Source organism: Eutrigla gurnardus (assembly GCF_963514095.1).
Source record: "Eutrigla gurnardus genome assembly, chromosome: 7".
In the NCBI taxonomy this organism is placed as follows: domain Eukaryota; kingdom Metazoa; phylum Chordata; class Actinopteri; order Perciformes; family Triglidae; genus Eutrigla; species Eutrigla gurnardus.
The window spans coordinates 22406276-22428047 of record NC_139921.1 but is presented as its reverse complement, the minus strand read 5'-3'; the positions used below and the strand labels follow the sequence as shown (position 1 = coordinate 22428047).

At 42.5% G+C, this 21772-nt stretch overlaps 2 protein-coding genes and 1 pseudogene across 5 annotated transcripts; all 3 read left to right on the top strand.

Annotated features, from left to right (window-relative positions):
• Positions 1-1141: 1141 nt before the first annotated feature.
• Positions 1142-7970, top strand: LOC311015722 (thrombospondin-type laminin G domain and EAR repeat-containing protein-like; annotated as a pseudogene). The gene is made up of 13 exons (XR_014599478.1): positions 1142-1372; positions 2733-2956; positions 3089-3450; positions 3861-3951; positions 4052-4208; positions 4312-4443; positions 4529-4599; positions 5200-5358; positions 5466-5667; positions 5777-6009; positions 6666-6844; positions 6952-7053; positions 7290-7970. The product of XR_014599478.1 is annotated as a thrombospondin-type laminin G domain and EAR repeat-containing protein-like (transcript).
• A 512-nt stretch (positions 7971-8482) lies between these two features.
• Positions 8483-19691, top strand: usp40 (ubiquitin specific peptidase 40). 3 transcript variants are annotated; one of them, XM_084013477.1, is made up of 31 exons: positions 8483-9225; positions 9318-9385; positions 9467-9580; positions 10032-10196; positions 10369-10515; positions 10734-10877; positions 10974-11102; positions 11190-11306; positions 11552-11659; positions 11781-11981; positions 12149-12290; positions 12515-12596; positions 12743-12914; positions 13003-13087; positions 13180-13250; positions 13344-13768; positions 13847-13991; positions 14104-14164; positions 14679-14732; positions 14973-15061; positions 15249-15335; positions 15415-15451; positions 15570-15634; positions 15833-15907; positions 15992-16216; positions 16535-16653; positions 16795-16860; positions 16994-17204; positions 17445-17531; positions 17624-17718; positions 17943-19691. In XM_084013477.1, the coding sequence occupies exons 1-31, from the start codon at positions 9027-9029 to the stop codon at positions 18049-18051; spliced, it is 3894 nt and encodes a 1297-aa protein (XP_083869603.1). In that variant the 5' UTR covers positions 8483-9026; the 3' UTR covers positions 18052-19691. The 3 variants fall into 3 exon arrangements, with proteins under 3 accessions (XP_083869603.1, XP_083869602.1, XP_083869601.1); XM_084013476.1 differs by having other exon boundaries at positions 8484-9225; positions 12152-12290; positions 17436-17531; XM_084013475.1 differs by having other exon boundaries at positions 8484-9225; positions 17436-17531.
• A 661-nt stretch (positions 19692-20352) lies between these two features.
• On the top strand, positions 20353-21559 carry fabp7a (fatty acid binding protein 7, brain, a). Its single transcript, XM_084014288.1, has 4 exons — positions 20353-20508; positions 20679-20851; positions 20949-21050; positions 21240-21559. Exons 1-4 carry the CDS (start codon positions 20436-20438, stop codon positions 21288-21290), a joined length of 399 nt encoding a protein of 132 aa, XP_083870414.1. The 5' UTR covers positions 20353-20435; the 3' UTR covers positions 21291-21559.
• The last annotated feature ends 213 nt before the right edge of the window (positions 21560-21772 follow it).

The following is a 21772-nucleotide window of genomic DNA, read 5'->3' as shown; positions in this document are numbered from 1 at the left end:
TAGAACCTTAGATATCATCTGAGGTACTGACGGGAACAGGGATGTTAACAGCAGTGGTTGGTGAGCGGAACCAGGAATGAGGAAAAGCGTGCACGCAGGTGGACAATCTATATTCACTTTTCTGTATCCAAACAGAAATCTGAAACTCTCTGTCATGCCTGGAAGGAAGAAAGATTACTGAATGGATAGAGGGAGGGAAAAAAAGCGAGGCAGAGTTGATATCTTGTATCCTGATCGGTGTGCAGTCTATGATTTTAATGTGGCTGCAGAAGAAGGGAGATGAAGTGCATTTGCCTTGTAAATGTGCCGGCCGGTGGATGAGAGGATGCAGGAGAGATCTGACAGCGGCCGAGATGCCGACATCAACATGATCTTGTTATTACATGAGCGCCTATTTGACCCACAAACCAGGGTCAAATAGAAATTATAGTGATATTCAATCGTAGGGTGACCGTGTATAATATAACTTTAATAGTTAAATCCCTGTGATTTCACCAATGCACAAAATAATGCAATACAAAATAAAATGTTATTTTGCCCAATGTCATTGCCCTGAGACATTTTTAACAGGTAATATGTGCAGGACATCCCTTTTTTTAATATACTTTAATATCACAGCTGGGTCCATTCACATACCTCGCTTTCTCTAATAAACTATGGGATAACAGCTAATATGATAATAGCTCAGCTCATATCCATCCATCCATTAGTGGACCAAAGGTCACATACGTTCTGTTGTTGTTAGGGTTGCCTTTTAATTAAATTTCGTCTGCTAAGGCCTCTTTCATGTAGTGAATGTCTGGATCTTTTGACAGAATTTTTTTTTTTTTAGTCTGCCTGCCTACACACACACACACACACACACACACACACACACACACACACACACACACACACACACACACACACACACACACACACAGAGCAGCTCACCCCTCTGGCAGGTCTGTGACATCAGAGGGAGGATGAGTGAAAGGCTGCTTGGTGATTTGCATGACTGGTGTTTAAAAGGAGCTGCAGGTGCAGGATTCTCCACACAGATGAATGGATCCCTCTCTCAGGACAGATGCTCTGGGTCTTCACTTCTACTACTTGTGAATCTTAGGTTAGCCACTTTTAAACAGAGTTTGTCGGCGGGACATTTTCATCTGGATCTAGGAAACATGCTCTCTTGGGTCAACGTGAAGAACACACCGTCGTCTGGTGTCTGTTGTCACTCGAGATAGAGAAACACCTTCAATATGGAGACATTTGCACCAGCTGGCAACTGAAACCAAACTTTTTGTGATGACATCGCTCATTTTTGTGCACTTTCTTCTCCTGGGGTTAAAGGTCACCGACGCCACCACAGACACATGGAGACGCTGCACAGGTACAATACCATTTTATTTGATTCGACTCTCTCCCAACCTCAGCTTTCATCTATATTACCTCAGCTCCCTGCAACACATCTAATGTGCGGTTAATGATTATTCAATGGATGGTTTACAGTTTCATCTGAAACCTGGGAAGCCCCTCCAGCTAAAATTCTTTCGGATAATTCCAACTGTCTGCGTCTGCTTACAGTACTGTGGGAGTGTTTGTGCGTGCAGTGTTGCGTGCCACATTAACTTAAATTAACATCCACAAACAAGTACAGACACTTAATGAGGTCAGCATTTCCAAACACACACTTTCTACGATGTCTCAACAATTTCACCGCAATTCTCTTTCTATTATTCTTCAACAACCCCCTCCTAAAAACTCCTCTACCTCCACCACCACCACCCAGGGCTATTTCTCACACACCGGGGGGTCAGGGACTCCTTCATGCTACCACATTCATTGATTTATTAGTTTACAGCAGTTATTCCCAACCTTTTTGGCGTCTTTACCCTTAAAACAAAGCTGCGTCTGCTTGTGGCCTTTTTGTTTCCAATGGTATTTATTAACCTATGAGCTGCTAATACCACACTATAAAAGTACTAATACCACACTATAAAAGTACTAATACCACACTTTAGAAGCACTGTTAGGTTAATAAAGTGTAATCAAGAAAATGTTCTTGTACTTATCATTAGATTATTATTATTATCGATGCATTCATGTGTAAGCAGATCCTCGCTTTTCGTTGTTGATTGAGGTGGAGCAAATTACTATTTCATAAAGGGCTACAAAATAATTATCATCCTCCACACCGGAGGCATCTTGTTTTCAGGTTGTCCATACCGCTTTGTACGTCTTAGGAACATCTATATTTACACCTAGACTCAAGGATATACTGATTGCATTTTGGGGGTCAAAGGTCAAGGTCACTGTGACCTCACATTCGGCCATTCTCTCTGCCTTGAGGGAATTTCTTAAAATTTGGCACAAATCATAATTTGGCCCAAGGCCTCTGTGACCTCATATGTGGCCATAACTCAAATCCTGATATGCTAATTATTATTATTATTATTATTAATTCCACACAAAGGTCTTATTAGGATGAAATAATGAAGTTATGACATTCTGGACAGACGTGGATGTGAACTGCAACTTCGCAGCTTTGCAGAAACATATAACCGATGAATCTGGTTTTTATTATGGATTAATCTGCTGATTATTTATGGATCAGAATGAAATGAAAATACTACTAATAGCAATAAGCAAACGCTCAGACTTACAGTCCACCAACTTAACTTTGAATGCATAAAAAGGCTTTCAGCAGTAAAGCAATCATTCTGACCTCTTTATTTGTTTATTGTCTGCAGATTTGCTCCCTCTGGATCTTCTGTCTTTTGTCCTCGAGAGGGACCCCTCCAAACTGGTACGGGGGGTGCACATGAAGCAGGCTGGAGGGGTGAGGGGTGTGCAGTTCTCCAGCCCTCATACCTCCATGAGCTTTCCCTCCTCCCAGCTGCTGGTGAACTGCGACCTGTTCCCCGAGGAATTCTCCATCGTTGCGACTGTAAAAGTCACGAGCATCGCACACAAGGTGAGCGTCCACGCTTTTCTGAAACATCTGCCAGTGGTGGAGTAGTACTCAGATACTTAGTGAAAGTACCTTCATCACCGTTCAACCCTGCCAAATACAGTGTCTAAAGGTCTTTTATGATTTGCCTTCCAGAGAAATGAATACATCTTCTCCTTGATGGATTCAAAACATGTAGAGAAAGATGGAGTGGGAGAGGAGGAAGAGGAGGACGATAAAGGGGACATTTCGGAAAGGAATAAAACGAGGGGTGGCGGTGGAGAAAGGCGACGTGGAGAAAGGGAGAAGGAGAGGCGAGAGCAACGTGGACGGTTCATCCTGGGACTGAGGTTCTCGAGAAAGCGCCTGCATTTCCTCTTTAGAGGTCATGGAGGGGTCGCCGATCACTGGGTGTTTCGAGGCGCCCAACTTGCCGACAACCAGTGGCACACTCTGGTTTTAGTCGTCGCTGGTCACCATGTCAGGCTCATGGTGGACTGCAGCTCACCCATAGAAATGTAAGTTCATGTTTCTTCTTCTCTCTCTCTCTGACTAAATGACTGGGTCTGCCTCCCACCATCTTCTCTTCCTGTTGCCTCTGAATTCCCTTGAGGGATAGTAGATCCTTCACCACAATACAATGGCACTGCTCCAAATCTACTCACGGCCCGCAGCCATATCACAGTGGCTTGACAGGATGTGATAGATGTTTGTAGTGGAAACTCCCTCTGGCTCACAGAAGGGAGAGGAATATCAGCTGTGGGAGCCGATATTCCTCTCTTCTGTGAAAGGAGCCTATTTAATACTATTCCTGTCTCAGTTCTACAACCTGAAGAATGGAGGAGACTCCTTTAATTACAGAGACTTATTGAAGGAAAGCAACTTACCTCGGCTTTTAGAAATAATGATGCATTTTTATGGCCGCCAGTGTTCCCTCCAGGCCATTCCCCTCAGACCTCAACATTCGGGGATCCCAATTCCACATCGGCAGTCGGGGGAAATGGAAAGGCTTGTATTCAGTAAGACTTCCATGTTGAGGAATAAGATGCTAAATCACGTGAATGATACATCTCTCTATAAAACAACCAAATCTCTTCTCATCCGCGACCTCGTGCACAGGGTCTGTTGCGACAGCTTGTTTTGACGCCAGGTATGGATGCCACCCATCTTATCTGCCCCTCTTCAGACCCCCAACTGTCAGCTCTGTCAGTTCCTCCACTTCTCTCGGACCTGCCTGTCGTGGGCAGCGAGGATACTGACCATGTGACTTCCTATGGTAACTTGCAGAGATTTGACACAGCATGCTGAAAGTTTCCGTGCTTTCCTTGCCCTCGTTGATTGTCTGCTTGTTTTTTTGTGTTTCGATGACGACCTGCCAGAAGCAGAGGAGCGAGTGTCGGTGGGGTCGGAGCGATCGTGCTCGGAGCCGCTACAAGGCCAGATGTGGTTCAATCCGCTCAGGAAAGGCCTCTACCTGTGTGACGGCGCGGTGTGGATCACCGTGCTCGAGGGTGAGGATGTTCAACCTTCTGCTCGTGACCATGTTTTAACTAATGTTTTAAAATTGACAATGTTTTCACGTCTCCATCGACTCAGATCATAAATGACTGGACTACGTGTTGGAACAGCAGGTCCTCACCACCAGCTCAGAGACACATGATATAGAGGTACCCTTCCACTTCATGGAATATCAATATTTACATGTATCTGTTCTGTCTATAGTATTGCTAGGATACTCACTGTACTTTAGGGAAACAAAGGCACAAGAGGAGGAAAATATTTAGTCTTTAGAGGAGTCTTGCATTTCAGGTCTTGGTCCACAAGGGGTCACAAGATCGATCTATGAGGTCACAAGATGAATAGAAAAAAGGCTATATGGTCATGCAAAATTAGTTTTTTTTCCAGACTTTTCTCATATTTATCCTGTGAAACACAAGATATACATCCTTTCACAAAGGATCATGGACAGAGAATGCTTTTTTTTTTTTAATTATGGGCTCATAAGAAAAAAAAAGGTTATGAATAACAATTCTAGATGGAATTTGTATGTTTTTCTTCTGTTCCAATGTTGTTTTACATCGATAAAAAGGTGTCAATTCCTGAAATGTAATGCTTTTTTCTGTTGCAGTACCACTTTTAACTTGATGTGATTTTTGTATAAGATATTGTGCAGCCTTTTCACCATCCTGTGATTTCCTTCCTCTGGGCTGTCCAAAAGGTTTAGGAGTCATTTTTTCACTTTTTAAACATTTTTATCCACTTTTTAGTTGTTCCAGGTAGCTGGCGTGGGTCTGATGGCTGCAATGGCCCATAGGTCCGCCTCTGGCTCCGCTGTGTATCTGTGGAGCAACGCAGGTTTCCAGCTCTACCAGAATATCAGCACATATGGAGCTCTGGCTTGGAGACATTTCAGCATGGGCAAGAAGGTATAAGGAAGAGATGTGACATGAATCGAGCGCATGCATCCACCTGGTCGACGTTAGATGGAGAGCTGATATCCCTGGTGGTTTGTTTTACTTTGATCCGGATGTAGATATTTCTGGTGGTGTCTAATTCTGGAGGAGGGCCACATAAGCGGAAAGAGTCAGAGACAGACATTTCTGTGATTTACGAGTGGAGCAAAAGAAGAAAACGGTTTGTGCGGTTCCAGACTCTGCAGACCCACTGTGCACGAGACTGGGAGGCCTTTAACATCAATCGACAAACCTATCTGGCCGTGGCCAACCACAGGCAAGGTAAAAAAAAAAAGAAATCCATCATATGACTTCCAGAAAGCCTGGCATGACATTCACATGATATCAAACTCCGCTGCTGCATCCTCTCTCTGTCTTACTTGTGTTTCAGGTGATAATAATCACACTATAGACAGTGTGATATACAAATGGAGCAGGTTGACAAAGTCTTTTGAGGTTCACCAGACGTTGCAGACCTCGGGGGCCTACGACTGGGAGTTCTTCACAGTCGGACCGTACCATTTCCTGGTGGTCGCTAATGCCTTTGATGGGGTGACGACTTCCATAGACTCAGTCGTCTACGTTTGGGTCAACGGAAGCTTCCTGGTGTTTCAGACAATTAAGGTCAGAAAATGGCAAAAATAAATTGCCTTTAAATAATGTCTGAAAACCACAGTACAGGGGTAAATGTGGAAGGTGTTTAAGTGTGAGGGGGTGAATACGGCTTGATTGCAGGATTTCCATATCACTCATGTTCTCTCCAGCTGGGCTTTGATTTCCTCTGATAAGATCTGTATCTATATGTATGAAAAACTGTGTCGTCGAGAAGGAAGGGGACCTTACAGGGAAAGAGAAAAAAAAGGTAATGAAAGAGAGATGGAGCGAAGAGAACAGGCGTTAAACCAGGGCCAAAAATAGAGTGTGCGGTTTGCCATGATTTGTTTGACTGATAGCAGCACTTTGACGTGTGACTGATAGCGAATTATACATTTGCATCTAGCCACATTGAAAGAGAGAGTGCTGACACATTGATGGGCACACGAGAAACCATAAGCAGATGATTTAGGGGAACTCCACAGCTGGATGTGAGGATAGTTAGGAACACCTTGAGGCAGGTGGGAATTAATCATGTAAAATAATGTGCAATTATATAATGTTGACATTTGTTTTACATGCATTAATTGTGTCGCCGTCTCTCTTTCAGCTTTTCTGTAAGAGAAAAGAAGGACACGAATCTTTAACGCTACTGAAAACACTGGATGGTTTCTCTCTCCATCTAGACATTCTGCGCCACAGACTGGGAGATGTTTCAGATTGGCGGGAGAGTCTTCCTAATTGTTGCCAATGGACACAGACTCCATGGTAACGGGCCGAGTCAATACGCCATCAACTCCACCATCTACGAGCTGGACATGGTTGCACAGCTGTTTGTCCGCTTCCAGGATATCGTCACCTACAGGTACAGATGTGCAAACACTTGCCTCATGCGAGGCACTGGATGTGTAATATCCAGTTTGCTGCCATTTCCACCTCTCCTCATGGCCATGTGCTTTTCTGTCTCTCCAGTGCCGTGGACTGGGAGTTCTTCAGCCTCGGGGAGGAATATTTTCTTGTTGTTGCAAACTCCTTTGACGGAGAATCCTACTCTCTCAACAGCATTCTTTACAGGTACTCAACGTGTCAACAGCACCCCTCCCAGTGTTAAATAAATCACACATTATGATTACCCTCTAATTAAGTGCTGTTTTAATGTAGATTTATATCCCTCCTGTGAGCCAGACCTCTGACAGCATTTTTACTATGTAAGAATTTACAAGAAACTAGCTCATTCTGAGTCTAGAGCCTCTGGTAAGCTAATGTTAATACCTTTGGTTTGATTCATCTTCTCTGTTCTCTGTTTTTAGGTGGCAGGGATATGAAGGATTTGTTCCTGTTCATTGGCTCCCAACGATTGGGTGCAGTGACTGGGAGTTTTTTAGTTTTAAGGGTGAATCGTATCTGATCTACTCTAGTGCCAAAGCACCCCTCTCCAAAGTTTTTAAGCTGAAAACTTACTAGGCACATTTGTACACGCTAGCTTTGTGCATTGTGTTTGTGTGTACATGTTGTTATTACTTGTGTTCCTGTCTGAGAAGATGTTTGTGATAATATTTAAAATGTCCGAGTGTGTTTAAGTGAATGTGCCTTTACAATACTTTGTTCTCAATTTACATACAGACAGGGCCGTAGCAACCATTAAAGTCACGATTTTGATATTTCTTCGATAACAATCTTTAAATATAACAGTTTTGACAAGAATTAAATTAACTTTGGTTAAAATATCCATAACCTATTTGGTAAAATGAACCCCTCTGCACAGTTACCCCACAACATCAACTGTCAGCGCGGTGCATTTGTGTGCACTGGGTAACAGAAATTAATACAGCCGAAGACAGCACGCCTCTGTCAGATTGTTTTCTTTCTGTAAAAAATTAATATTGATGATATTTAACATTTTGTATATTAACTGGATTGTGTGTTCTCATAAAAAATGGACTGATTGTTACCTATGGCACTAATTAAATACAAAGTTATCGTAATTAGATTTAAACTGCAATAAACCACATTTATTATGTTTATATGCGAGACAAGTGTTTCTTTATGCATTGTCTGCCCTTCGGCTATGTTTATTTAGAGCTCCTGGGGTGACAAACATACCCTATAAGATCAGAAGTATAATTTTAACAAAAAATCCCAGTCATTTAGTGGCTAATCTAAATCCTGGTGACGTATTTGATTGGTATGCATGGCCCTGGGCACATAACTGCCATCCACGAAAACACCAACAACTGTTAGACGTGTTTGTTCCATGGTTTGGTCTTGAAGACTACAAGCCCCATAACTTCAAGACTAGACTTGTCAGAAATGTAGTATTTATAGCTACAGTTCGTGTCGCTGTGAAAAGAAGATACAACTATACATATATATTTTTTATGGCTGTATCATAAAGAGAACACTCAATTACTGGACATATACACTGAATATTATTGATGTCAGTTACAGTACGTACTTTAATCGTCATACTACAAGTACCACAATGCACTACTGTTTTTTTTTTTTTTTTTGCTCGGAAGAAACATGGCTGCCTACAGTTCACCGACGGTATTTTTATTGACGTTTCGTTTGTTATCTGTTTTAAGACAGACAGAGGAAGAAAGAGAGAGTGTCAGAAGCTACATCGTGTAACAATTCGGTTATATCGGTCGTTGGAGTTGCGGTGAGAAGACGCCATTTCTCCCGTCGTAGTGACACGGAGCGTTAACCTTACGGACACCCTGATTTTTTATTTCGCTGAGCAGTCAAAGCTGCTCCTCGGCGTTCGACTGCCATTGGTTTGAATTTGATATAGCATTGAGCTAGCTAACGTTCGAGCAACATAACCGCGAGCCCAACGCATATATGCTACATCCGGTAACAGTCGCTATGTTTAGCCCCGTGAAGTCTTCTTATTTCAGAGTCAGCCCGGCCATTGTCAACAGAGAACTCGGCAAGACCAAGATGAGATAGCAAGAGGGCACGTTAGAGTGCTAACACGTGATTTACGACGAGGCAAAGCCCCCAGGATAAATCAAGAGGACAACGGAAGACATCACTCAAACGGCATGTTTGGGAACCTATTCGAGGAAGAGGAGGAGGAGGAGGGCTTCTCTTCGGCTTCCTCCAGGGGGAGAGTTGCGACGCGGGGAGACGAGCCACCTCCGCCCCGAGGAAGAAGCAATCTGTGTGGCATCAAGAACCAAGGGGGGACCTGCTACCTCAACTCTCTGCTCCAGACCCTGCTGTTCACCCCGGAGTTCAGAGGCAAGGCCAGATCACATGTCCTTTAGGGTGGGATGAGGTGACGTAAACAACCAGAGGACAGTCACTAATTTATGCATTATTTGTCTTTACAGAGAAGTTGTTCAGTTTGGGTGCAGATGAATTAGGATGCCTGAAGGACAAAGACAAAATAGGGGCCAAAGTAAGTAGCTTAGCTGTAACCACAGGTGTAATGTCTCTAGGTGTGTTTGTGAAGTGTAATGAGATTTCTCTTTTCCCCCAGGTGAGAGTGATCCCACTGGAGCTACAGAGACTGTTTGCCAGTCTGCTGCTGGTGGACCAGCAGAGCGCTTCCACGGCCGACCTCACGAGCAGTTTTGGCTGGAACAGCAGCGAGGTCTGTGTCCATTATCCTTGTCAAGAGAGAATCAGGTTACCCCTTCTCATTTCACCGATTGATTTACCTTCCAGTCATACCAGGAAGTACATGACGAAATCCACAACTGGATTTCAAATGGTACAACCTGATTAGAATTCCAGGTTTTATTTAACGGAAGCAAAAATAAACACAAGAAGAACAAGTTCAGAAAGACACATTCACAGAAATTGCCAATAACCACCTTTTTCCAAGTCAAGAATGCACACATGATGTCATTAAGTGCATTCGCTCAAACGAATGAAAAAGGAAGGTGTACCGTGAACCAGGGGGAGGTGGGAAGTGAAAACAATGTTAAAAAGTGAAGTAAATAATGGGGAATAAGTTGATATTTATTGATTTATTCTCTTAATAATAACAACACAATATACACATCCCTAATTTGATCCATTTATGTGTGTGTTGCTCTCAGGGAACGAATCAGCATGACGTGCAGGAACTAAACAGGATTCTGTTCAGTGCGTTGGAGCACTCTCTAGTGGGCACCAGTGGGAGTACGTTCATCCACCAGCTGTATCATGGGACTATTGTTAACAGCATTGTCTGCAAGGAGTGCGGTAACGTCAGCCAGAGACAGGTGTGTCCGTGTGTGCAGCTTCCTCTGACGTGTCAACTTTTTTTACGAAGTTATATTCTGTCCATTAGATATTGTTGGATATACTGATCCTAGTGGAATATCTCTCACTACTAAATGTGAATAAAACGATGAGTAATGAACCAGTTCTGTGTTTTTCCCGTGCCCTCTTCAGGAGGACTTCCTGGACTTGACAGTGTGTGTTTGTGGCGTGTCTAGCCTGGAGGAGGCTTTGTGGAACATGTTTGTGGAGGAAGAGTTGTTCGAGGGCAATAACCTGTACCGCTGTGCACAGTGTGACAGGCTAGTCACTGCTGCTAAGGTCAGTGCCAGCTTTCCAACTGTCGGAACAATAGCAAAGGTTATCACACCGAGAACCTTAAGAGATGTTAAAATTGTCCTTTTCTCTCAGTTTACCCGAGCAAGCCTGACATTAAACATTGTATTAACATTCTTTTCTTATTTACAGCAAAAATGTTGCTTTTCATTTCTTTTTTTTGCTGTTACTCACCTTCCTTTACTTCTTTTCCTTTTATTCAGTCTGCCAAGCTGCAGAAACTTCCCCCATTCATGACGATGTCTTTGCTGAGATTCAGCTTTGACTTCGCCAAATGTGAGCGATACAAGGAGACGGCACGCTATATTTTCCCCATAAACATAAACCTACGGCCATTTTGTGAGGAGGTACCTGACAAACACATTTTCTTGGTTTCTGGGCTTATGATTAACTTCACCAAGATGTCTTCTAGAAGTTAACTTCTATGTGTTTCTCGTCCACAGACTGATGGAGAGGACTCTGATTACACCTACGAGCTGTTCTCTGTGATCATCCATAAGGGCGGCTGTTATGGTGGTCATTACCACGTTTATATCAGGGACATTGACCAGCTTGGCCAATGGGAGCCACCAGTGAGGATTTTTTTGTATGTATTTATAACCTGCAACATTTTGTATGTGACTATTAGGAAAGACATCTCCGCTGTGTTTTGTTGTCAGGAGGAGGAATGCAAACCCAAGTTTCAGAAGAAATTCAAGGAGGAGGTCAAGCAAATGTGTGAGCCTAAACTACAAGCAGATGACCCTTTGTCTGTCATTACTGCTATTATTGCCCAGGTATAGCGACAGCTTCCCGAGTGAATTAGTTCACACTTATCTCTGCCAGAAAATTGCTTGCATGGCTGCGTGCTTGAGTGACGCCCGACTGCCTGCCTTGGTGTTCTTTAAATCACACCATAGACCAGCGGCCATTGCAGACAAACCTGGTGGAGATCTGCTCTGGACTGAGTGCACCTTTCTAGTTTTTTCTTTGTTGTCTCAGTATTGTTAATTAATTAGGTGCTGCATATCCTGTCCTATAGGAGCCATCCAAGAGTGTCCTGTTGGACCAGCTAGGACAGAAAATCATGGATAAGATTGGTTCATCCTGGAGCAAAATGTTCAGAAAGCACTATGGTCCCATCGGAAAGGTATTTTTGGTTTCTTTGTTTCTAAGATGTTCTTATTTGTTCTTGAGATCTTAAATGACTGCTGGTGTCCTTGAGGCTCGTACCAATATATGTCTTATACCATGTCTTTTTTCTATTGTAGTTCCTGCAAAGCCACAATGATGTTTTCATGTTGGTGTGCAACGGTAGTCGAGTGGCACTGAAGGCAAACCCGCCAAGCCCTGTGACGGAGCCCCCCGGGCCAGCAGAGCAGACGACTAACTCTGATCCTTCAACACCTTCAGACCCTGGAGCTGCTGAACCGCAGCCAGACCTAGACCAGAAGCCAGAGCCTGAACAAAAGGTTTTATTTTACATTTTTAGCACAAATGCAGGGTCTAAAATTATATTGTGAAGACTTTTGAAGAAGAAAAAATGAACTCACTTAATTCATTTTTGTCTAGGTTCCTGGTGGACATTTGCTGTGATTAGTTTTGACTGTTTCTCACGGTGTTTCTTCCCGTCTGTCAGCAGGGTAGTAGCCACTGGTTTGACCTGAACGACTCCACGGTGACCTCCATCAGGGAGTCTGACATAGAGAAGCAGTTCCAGGGCAAGGAGAGCGCATACATGCTATTCTACAGAAAAACACAGCTGCACAGGCCTAGTGAAGGTAATGGACCCCATGTTTTGCATTTTAGAGGATCAGGAAAAGAGGACAAAGAGAGGAGACAAAGGGAGGTGGGGTAATTGGAAATTGAAATTGGGGTAATTTGATTAAATTAAACAACAACTCTGTTCCTCATTGTTATAAATTGAATAGTTTTCCCATCAAGTACACATAAGATGAAGTAATTAGCTGACTAATATGTATAAAATGTGTTTCTACACCTGCAGCTCTGAACAATCCCAAGTATACAGTTCCTCTTCACCTCATCCAAATGGCTCAGGAGGAGAACATCAAAGTGCAGAAAATGCGGTACAGAAACAAACGCATGTCCATGCAGCGTATTACGCTACTATCATATGACACGTTTGGCTGTTTATTCAGTGGGTTCTGACTTCCAACCACTATCAAAATAGTTTTCTTACACTAATCATGAATCAACATTGTTTCTGTTACAGCGAGGAGTTCGAAGCCACTAACAACACAGTGGAGCTGCGTCTCCACCTGGCACCCTCTTACAGACTAGAGAATGGAGCGCTGCAACCAATCAGCAACGACAACAACGGGAGCACCACTATCAGTTTTGACCGTAGAAAGACGATCGGAGATCTTCGCTTAGCTATTTATCAGGTAACTTTATTTCTAAAAACACTATATGTTGTGTTTTAAAACACAGAAAACTGATAGAAATAAGCTGTCATTGCATCTGTTTATATAGAAGCAGGAACTCTGGGAAGGGGACATGGCTCTGACTGTGGCCAGGAATCTTCCTGCAGGTCTTCACCTCTACAATACTGTCACAGGCGAGTCACTGAACTCATGTAAAATACCTCAGTAGGGTAGAAGAAGCTTTACACATTCTGTAACAACATTCTGGTTGTTGTTGACCTTGCAGATGACAGCGTCTCCCTGTACAGTGCAGGCATTTGTACAAACTCTGACCTATTCGTGTGGAATGGCAGAGAGGTGAGAATTACACATTCATTTAATCAAAATATGTTTAATTCAGTAACTATGCAAGATCGAAGGTGGATGATGATGTTTTTTTCCCCCCATCAGGTGTGTGGTGCGGCAGTCCTAACTGGAGCCGAGTGGGAACCAGTGCTGCTGAATGTAGTCCGTCCCTTTTTGGGGGAATATGGGGACCAGGAGGAGGAGGAGGAGGGGGAGGAGGATGGGGTGAAGTGTGAGGAGGGAAGAGGAGATTTTGAAAGCGGGGCGCCGGGACTTAAAAGAGAGGCCAGAGGGTTTGCAGGTGCTGCGACTCTTGGGGCTGTGAAGGAGGCACTGGGGGAACCTGAGGAGAGTCTGCTGTGCCAGGAACATAAGGGAGGAAAGAGAGCAGAGCAGAGGGAAGGAGAGGGAGGAGGCGCAAGTGGATGGAGGGTGTTCCCCCCCGGTGACATGCACCGGACGCTTAAGGAGCTGTCGCTGAAAGATGGCGACGCTCTGTTGGTGCTGGAGCCACAATCCTTCGACAGCAGGTACAATCCTCTGCAATGTGTGTGTGTTGTTTTCTACAGGTGCGTCTGTTTTACTACCGTCTTCTTAACTGTGCTCAGTGTGTTCACTCTCAACGGAGACGTCGTCACGGTGACTACACCGTCTGACTGCCGCTGGCTCCAGGTGGAGTTTCGGCCACATGGAGGAGAATTGGAGAAAGAAGAGGAGAGGATGAAGATCAAGGTGCCAGCTACAGGAAATATGGTCAGTCATTTTTTTCTGCTGCGCTGTCTGGTTACCCTCTTTATCTCTCAATTGAAGCACCCCATTGTTCTTTCAAAAAGTAATTAATATGTTTAATGTGTCTGTCTGACAGCTGCTGTGTGAGGTGAAACAGAGGGCCATAGAGGAGCTGCAGCTACAGGAGCAACCCCCAGGCAAGACGCAGTGTTTACATAACTGTGTCTGAAAGGGATTTTCCTGGTTATCCACCACCCCCTCATTATAGTCTATATGTAGATGCCCACTTAGTAGTAATTAAAGTTAATTGAACCAATACATTTTTTTTTGTTTTATGTGTGTAAAATATGTTTGACAATTTGCACGTCATTGAATTAATTAAAAAAACGTCTCTTTTTGGACAATGAAGTAAACTGGAAATATTAGACATGTCTCTTCTGAAATGTGAAAACCCCAGGCCATTTAATTGGAACACCAATTCCTGATTCATATACGTATTGTCAAAACTGTACCAAAGGATCAGAATAAGTAAATTATACAAATATAAGACATTGTTTTGGGAGCTCCTAAAATTCTTCAAATAATATATATTTTTTTATCTCAGCGACTGATCAGAAAATCATTAAATGTGTATTTGTGGTTGGGTTCTTAAATTCTTATGTAAGTATACACATAATACTTAAACCAGCTGTTTTGTGTTTTGCTGACCAGGTGCAGAGTACTGTCTGAGACAGGTGGACTGCACAGGGAAACTCCTTCCTCCAGGTAACGTGTCATTTGTAACCCGGGGGTGATTTTAATGGTGCCGATAACTTAGAGCTGGAAATCCCCCTCATTTTGCCAAAATATTAAGATAGGCATTCCTTTAAACTACCCCTCATAAAAATGTTTAAAAGGTACTCCCCCTGCCTGTAATGCTTCCTTCATCATCTGTCTTTGAAGTTTTAGAACACATTTACCAAGTACCCTTGTGTGTGTTTTTTTTAACCCTGGTTTACCTGACAGTTTGTGAAGAGTTGAGTGTTCGGGATGCCGGCGTGCGACTCATGACCACACTGACTCTCTGTCCGGGAAATGCCCCCAAGGCATCACAGGTGTGTCTTTTACTTGAAACCTTCAATAAATCCTTTGTACCTGCAGCTGCACACGGGTGAATGTTACCGAACCTTGAAGCACCAGTAAACCTACCCCATCCAACAGTTGAAAACAAAAGGAGACCAAGAGTTGCGAGCGTTTTAAAGTGCTTGATTGATGACGTGGGATTTTCACTTTGCTTTGCAGCTTTTCTTGCACTTCTCTTTGGGCACAGCGCCCTCTGCTGGCACGGAGATGGACATAATTGTGGAGAAAGCCTGCACTGTCAGAGAGGTCGGGAAACTTATTTTGTGGAACTTTCTTTACGTGCTAATGTACATGTTTATGTAACGTATGTGATTGTCATTTGCAGTGTCTAAAGGCAATGCTGGATGCTGTCGGACTGGATGGTAAAACTACATAAATACTTTCTGCTTTTTACAGTGTTGCTTTTAACACTAATCCTTTTTTCACTAGTACATTGGTGCAATATCCGGTTGTTTTTGTAATTTAAATGCGTGTTTGCAGGCACCCGTTGGCACTTAAGGAGGCTCGATTGGTGTGAGGAGGTTGGAGAGCCATTAATGGATGAGGTGAGTGATGGAACAGACTAAATTCATAGGGAAAATATTGTCTGAAAGCTAACAAAATAAACAAAACTGTGAATGAAAACTTGTATCTAAACAAAAGCAGATATCTACTAGAAGGCACAATCCCCTCACTTTGTAATATATTTGACATAAATACATGTATACTGTCCCATTTCAAAAGCGACAACCTTTTATTCTCAGGATGCTTCTCTGTCGGAGCTGAAGATAAACAACGGCGAGACATTAGTCATCACTGAAGGGCATCTTCCTCCCAAGGTACTCAAATATTTAGATTTAGTCTATGATGTACTATAACTTTCACCTCTCTCATCAGCCTTTTGTTGTCTCTTTTTCTGTCAGGGTTTTCTCAAGCTATCTGTGTGGCTGTGTCCGGATCCCAGAAACAAGTCGGCGGTTTCCATGGATTTAAACCACACTGACAACGGACACACCGAGGAGCAAACGCTGGAGGTCGTGACTGCAGGTCGCTCACCTCCCATGTGTGCAGGCGACGTGGCGGAGCGGAGTTGTGCAGGACAGGTGGAGATATCGGACGAGGCCACCCTGGAGGATCTCAAGACTCAGGTTGGTAGTTGTTCTACTAGTCACTGTACAAGTGAGGTGATCCTCAAAGACCTGAAAGAGATCCTCTTGGATTCTAGTGGAATTAAGTCCTCGTTAGTTATGAGACCAGGAGATAAGTACTCGTTGTATTAATATTTCAAGTTTTAGGAGGCTGACTGCAACTAAACACATTTAAAGGAAACTGCTCCTTTTATTTTATAGAAGACTTATACGTCAGGGTATGCAAAGTGTACATTTATATGATTTCTATGCTTTTTTTTCGAACCAAATGCAAATCTCTTGCTCTACCTTTTTTTTTTTTTTTTTTCTCTCTATCAGGTGTTGACGCTGCCTGCCTTTCAGGATGCGTGTTTGCCCACCGCTGCGTTCATGCGCATGTGGCAGCTTGAAGGACGACGGCTAGCACGTATCATCAGAGGACAACAGCTCACGCTAAAGTATGGACACTTTCCCATCGCAGCGTTTATTCTTAGATACATGTAATGTGATGCCGCTGGATTCTATTATCGGAAAATTGAGACGTTTTGAGCCATTTGTTATCATTAACCACAATTTCTGTTTGGTTTCCTCCTGATCAGGAAATTGAAGCTGTCCAGTGGTACAAACCTTTTTGTGCAACAGCTACTAAAAGAAGAAGATCTCGGGTAAAGTTTGGGCTTTCATCACTAGTTTTCTGTAGCAAACGTCCATGATCTGAGAAAGGACCTTTCTTTTCCAATCCGTACATTTGCCTTTTATCAACGTTGGTTAAGTTCTTCCTGTCTTTCTGTTATTTAGTCCCAAAGACGTGGTGCTGAATGTTAAAATGGGAGTACCAGGGGAGAGGTGTTACTACCCTCCGGAGGAGCTGGTTTGGGATGCAACCCGTGATTCGTCTCCTCGCTCTCTACGCACCTGTCTGGCTGCACACTACGGCCTCTCCCCCGACTCTCTGCTGTTGGCCAAACACCAGCCGGACAAACACAGCTGGGAGGAAATCTCAAACTGGGTGAGATTATAGGAGTAATTCCATGGAAAGGAATCTGTTATAGGGGCTTGGAACAATCTATATCTAGACCAGCAGTCTCTGGCTCAGTAGAAATGTTGGAAAAAGAGTGACAAATATTAGGAGAGTCAACGCTGATCATTTACTTCAAAGAAAGTATCTCGGAATAACATTCTTGTATGTGTTGCTAATATGTTGTCGCATTATCAGTGAATAATATGTCTTTACTTTCAGAATCAGCAGGTTTCAAAAAAGAAGAAAAAGAGGAAGGCCGAATCACTACTGGGAGCACCGTTTTACCTCAAAGATGGCGACACAATCGGCATCAAGGTATTGATAAGCTCTTCTTTGTTTTGGAAATGAGTTCGTTTTGGTTTGATGTCTTTGAGAAACACTGAATCCATTGTTCATATTTTCCCCAGAATCTTTTGATTGATAACAACAGGGACTTCCTCAGTCTGGAGGACGAGCAGGGCCAGCAGAGGCTCCGAGAGCAAGCAGAGCAACACAGGAAAGGGTGGGACTTCTTTACGTTGACGCATGCAGCTGCAGCCGCAGCTGCAGGGAAAATGCTTGTTTCTTGATGTAATCGCTTGCACTGACGAGTACAGGAAAAAGTCAAACCTTTTATGGCAGAATTATTTGAAAATCATATTGTGACTGAATGAATTAGTCCTTTAGCTGTAATCACATGGCTCAATTAGACCAAGATGATTTGTTTTTACCTGTGTTTTTTTTCAGAGGGCAGGCTGCCGGCTCTGATGCTGATGGACCACAGAAGAAGACTGGACCAGCCAAATCCAGGAAACCAGAGGTAGCGCTGTCAATCAATGTTGGGGTATTCAGATAGCACTCTGCTCCCATGGGGGCAAGGACGAATCAGAACTATCGGTAAACCCACATGGTCTCACACACACTCACACACACACACACACAGATACCGGGATGCATTTGGGACAATCCACTTGACGCCGGTGTTGTGCCATTTATTTTTACCCATATTTCTCCACAAATCTTTAAAAGCAACTCTTTATTGACGGGAAGAGGAGGAATTTCATTTTGGCAATTTGATTTGCTGTTTTGTAACAATTGACCTTAATTTGTGTTATTTCTATGCAATATTACTGGATTTCTTATTAGATGCCCATCGTTTGTCTTGCTTCCTCTCTCTACAAGCTGTCTAAATTACAACCACCACCATCCATGCCCTTAATTTAATTAAATGCTGTTTTATTATATTTTGCGGCGTATTGAAGACGATGTGCTTTTTTTTCTGCATGGATCAGTAGCTGAGAGAACAAGAGAAAACGGTCTCTACTTAAAGTGTTTTTTTTGCTATTACAGGCTGGCGGTTATATACTGACTCTAAGGAAACTGTATTTCTCATATGCTGTTTAATCTCTAGCAATCAGGGTAAAAACATATTTACAATAAGTTTTCAGTACAACAAGCCATCGGTAGAAGGAAATCGACTACAATAAGTGATGCTCACTTTTATGATAAACCTGTCACTGTGCGCCAAGAACAAAAAAACTGGACCATGGACTTGATTTCGGTTGATAAAGAAGAGGAGAGATGGGCCTTAATGTGGGTTCGCCTCGGTGTAGCGCTGTCCTCCCTACCTCACTCTCTACCTCTCTCATTCTACCTCTTCTGCCCTGGCTTTCTTTTTACCCCCCAATTTCTTGCTGTAATCCATAATTACATTACTGTAACCTAAAGCCCTGTTCAGTTGGGTACAACTACGCTTATAAAAAGTATTTCAGTAGCACATAGTTTGATCATTCGGCTCTGTGCAAGGCGTGACATAAAGCATCAACTCTTAAAATGTAGATTGTCTGCCTTTTGTTTAATTCTATTCATATTCTATAACTGTTTAAATAACTTTATTGGCTTTTATTAGACGTGAAATTAAAGCAGGCTGTCAGTTTGACCTCCATCTATTAATTTAAACAGTTAAAGGAATAACTGTGGAGGCAAACATCATTCTGTTAAGTAACCATCTAGGACGCCAGATGAACTGCTACTTCAGAAATATACTGCACAACATTCATACAATTTCTGCCACTATTCTCCTCGATTATTTGAAAGTATAGGTCGCAGAGTTGCCCCCACAAGTTTTCATTGTGGAATTAACGTTTAATTTGCATGCACTAGGCCTACATGTGAACTTCAGGGAAGTTAAAAGGCGTTCTGGGTGATAATTTATCTGGAAAAGGAAAAGTAATTGTGTATAAATTGTGATATATTTTTAAGCTTTTGTTTCATACATGTAACAATCTGGCCTTGATCAGTGCTTTTTTGGACAGTATATCCAGCAATAGTTGCATTTCAATTTGTATCATTTATATAATATAGAGTTCATTGAATCTTTGGTGTTATTGATAAGGACTGCTCTTCTATATTACGACGGTGGACATCTGTTGGTATCCACATCAGACTGTATCTGCAGGAAATACTTTGTCAACAATAAAGGAAGCTGAAGATGAATTACGGTTTTGGTTTTATTTTAATGCCACAGCTCTATGAATGGTAATGTTTCATGGTTCCTTTGTGATGAATCAGAATGACCTTGGTGACCCCCTCACTACGTTAGCACCATCATGTGGTTGACATTTGTGATTAAGAGTTTCTAAGACTTTTTCTCTCGCAGAATCATCAGGACAGAGTTTTGATATGTCCAATAATTTGTCCAGTTAATGAAGTTCTCATCAGCCTCTGTTTTTTTAATTTATTTATTTATGTATTTATGTTGTTTTAGCACTAATAAGCAAATGTTAGCAAGCTTACATGCAAAAAAAATGATGATGATGAATATGGGAAACTTCACTCTTAGAATGCTAAACATGTGAGCACGTTAGCATTTAGCCTTCAGTACAGCCTCACAAAGCCACTAGTATGGCTACAGAAAAATAATATTAACTTTATGTCTAATGAGAAATATAAAAGGATTCGTACCATTTGCCTATATATATATATGCCCTATATTTCCATATTCAACATTCAGACGACGCTGAAGCACAAATTACAATATGTTAACGGCTCATTTGACAAAGACCAATCGCAGCCCACGGAGCGTCTGGGACATCCAATCAGATGTCCCGCTGCCGCCCGAGGCCCCGCCCTCTGTGCCAGTATTAATTTCGCAGGCAGAGACGCTGCAGGATTTACTGCACGGAGAACAGAGCCCGTTTGACTGTCTGATACTCAACTGGATCAATAGCATCTGCAAACATGGTTGATGCTTTCTGTGCAACGTGGAAACTGGTTGACAGCCAGAACTTTGATGATTACATGAAGGCACTTGGTAAGAATAAATCATTTTCCTTCTTGAAATAACATATAATTATTAGTTTGAGTAATGTTCTAGTTGCTTACGTTTGCTCATATATTTTAAAGTACAGAAAATAATAATACTTAAATAATTTGTGTCCAGCATAATAATGCATTACTAATAAAAATATGTTTTTTGATCAGGTGTTAGTTTTGCCACAAGACAAGTGGGCAATGTCACCAAACCAACAGTAGTGATCAGCCAGGATGGGGACAAATTGGTGGTGAAAACCCTGAGCACCTTCAAGAACACCGAGATATCCTCCAAACTGGGAGAGGAGTTTGATGAGACCACAGCTGATGACCGACATGTCAAAGTATGCAGCTTATAAAAAAAAATGCAATGCAATCTTCACTGCACGCTGGCTGTAGGTTGAGAGACGGTTTAAATTTACATTGTGCTTGTGCTTGCAGTCCACCTTCACCATGGAAGGAGACAAACTGCTGCAAGTGCAGAAGTGGGACGGCAAGGAGACCAAATTTGTGAGGGAAATCAAGGACGGGAAGCTGGTTGCGGTAAGATTAAATAACAAATATTATCCATTTATGGTACAAAGAAGCTTGCTCTTCCTTTGCAATGGTTAATAACTGATGTTGAATGACTCAAATAACTAACTTGATTTCTTGACCCTGCATTAAAATCCCTAAATATTCACTGTAAATATTCAAAGCTGTGTTTTGCTTTGTCCTTTCTCCGCCTCACAGACTTTGACTTTTGAGGGAGTCCAGGCCGTCCGCATATATGAGAAAGCCTAACTTTTCCATCCACTTCACTGAGCAAATCATCCCTGCGCTGCAAACGTCCAACAAGGTGTTCTCCTTTTTCCTTTCTTTTTTTGTTCGTTTTTTTTTACAGTATGCAGTGGTTTGCACTTGATTTGCTGTTTTAACATGAGATAAATATTTTTGGGAAATGTTTTGTAAGATCTTTTGTAAGAAATTCCGACTATGAAGGACCTAAAATGGTTTCATTTAAAATGGTGTATCGCATGTTAAAAATGGAAAAAATAAACTACTTGATTAAACCTCAATGTTTCAGTCCTTTCATGTGTTTTTTACAAGTTCTCCATCAGTCCCACTTTATTTCAACAGAGCTGTCTTATTCATTTAGGGTGGGGTTTTTTCTCTCTCCCCTGTGCAACTTTGAATCCACACATTTCTTTTCAAATATCTTCAAATAAGTTCCCACACAGTGCTTTCCCTGTGATGGGTGACTTCCAGGTGACAGCTGCAGGGTG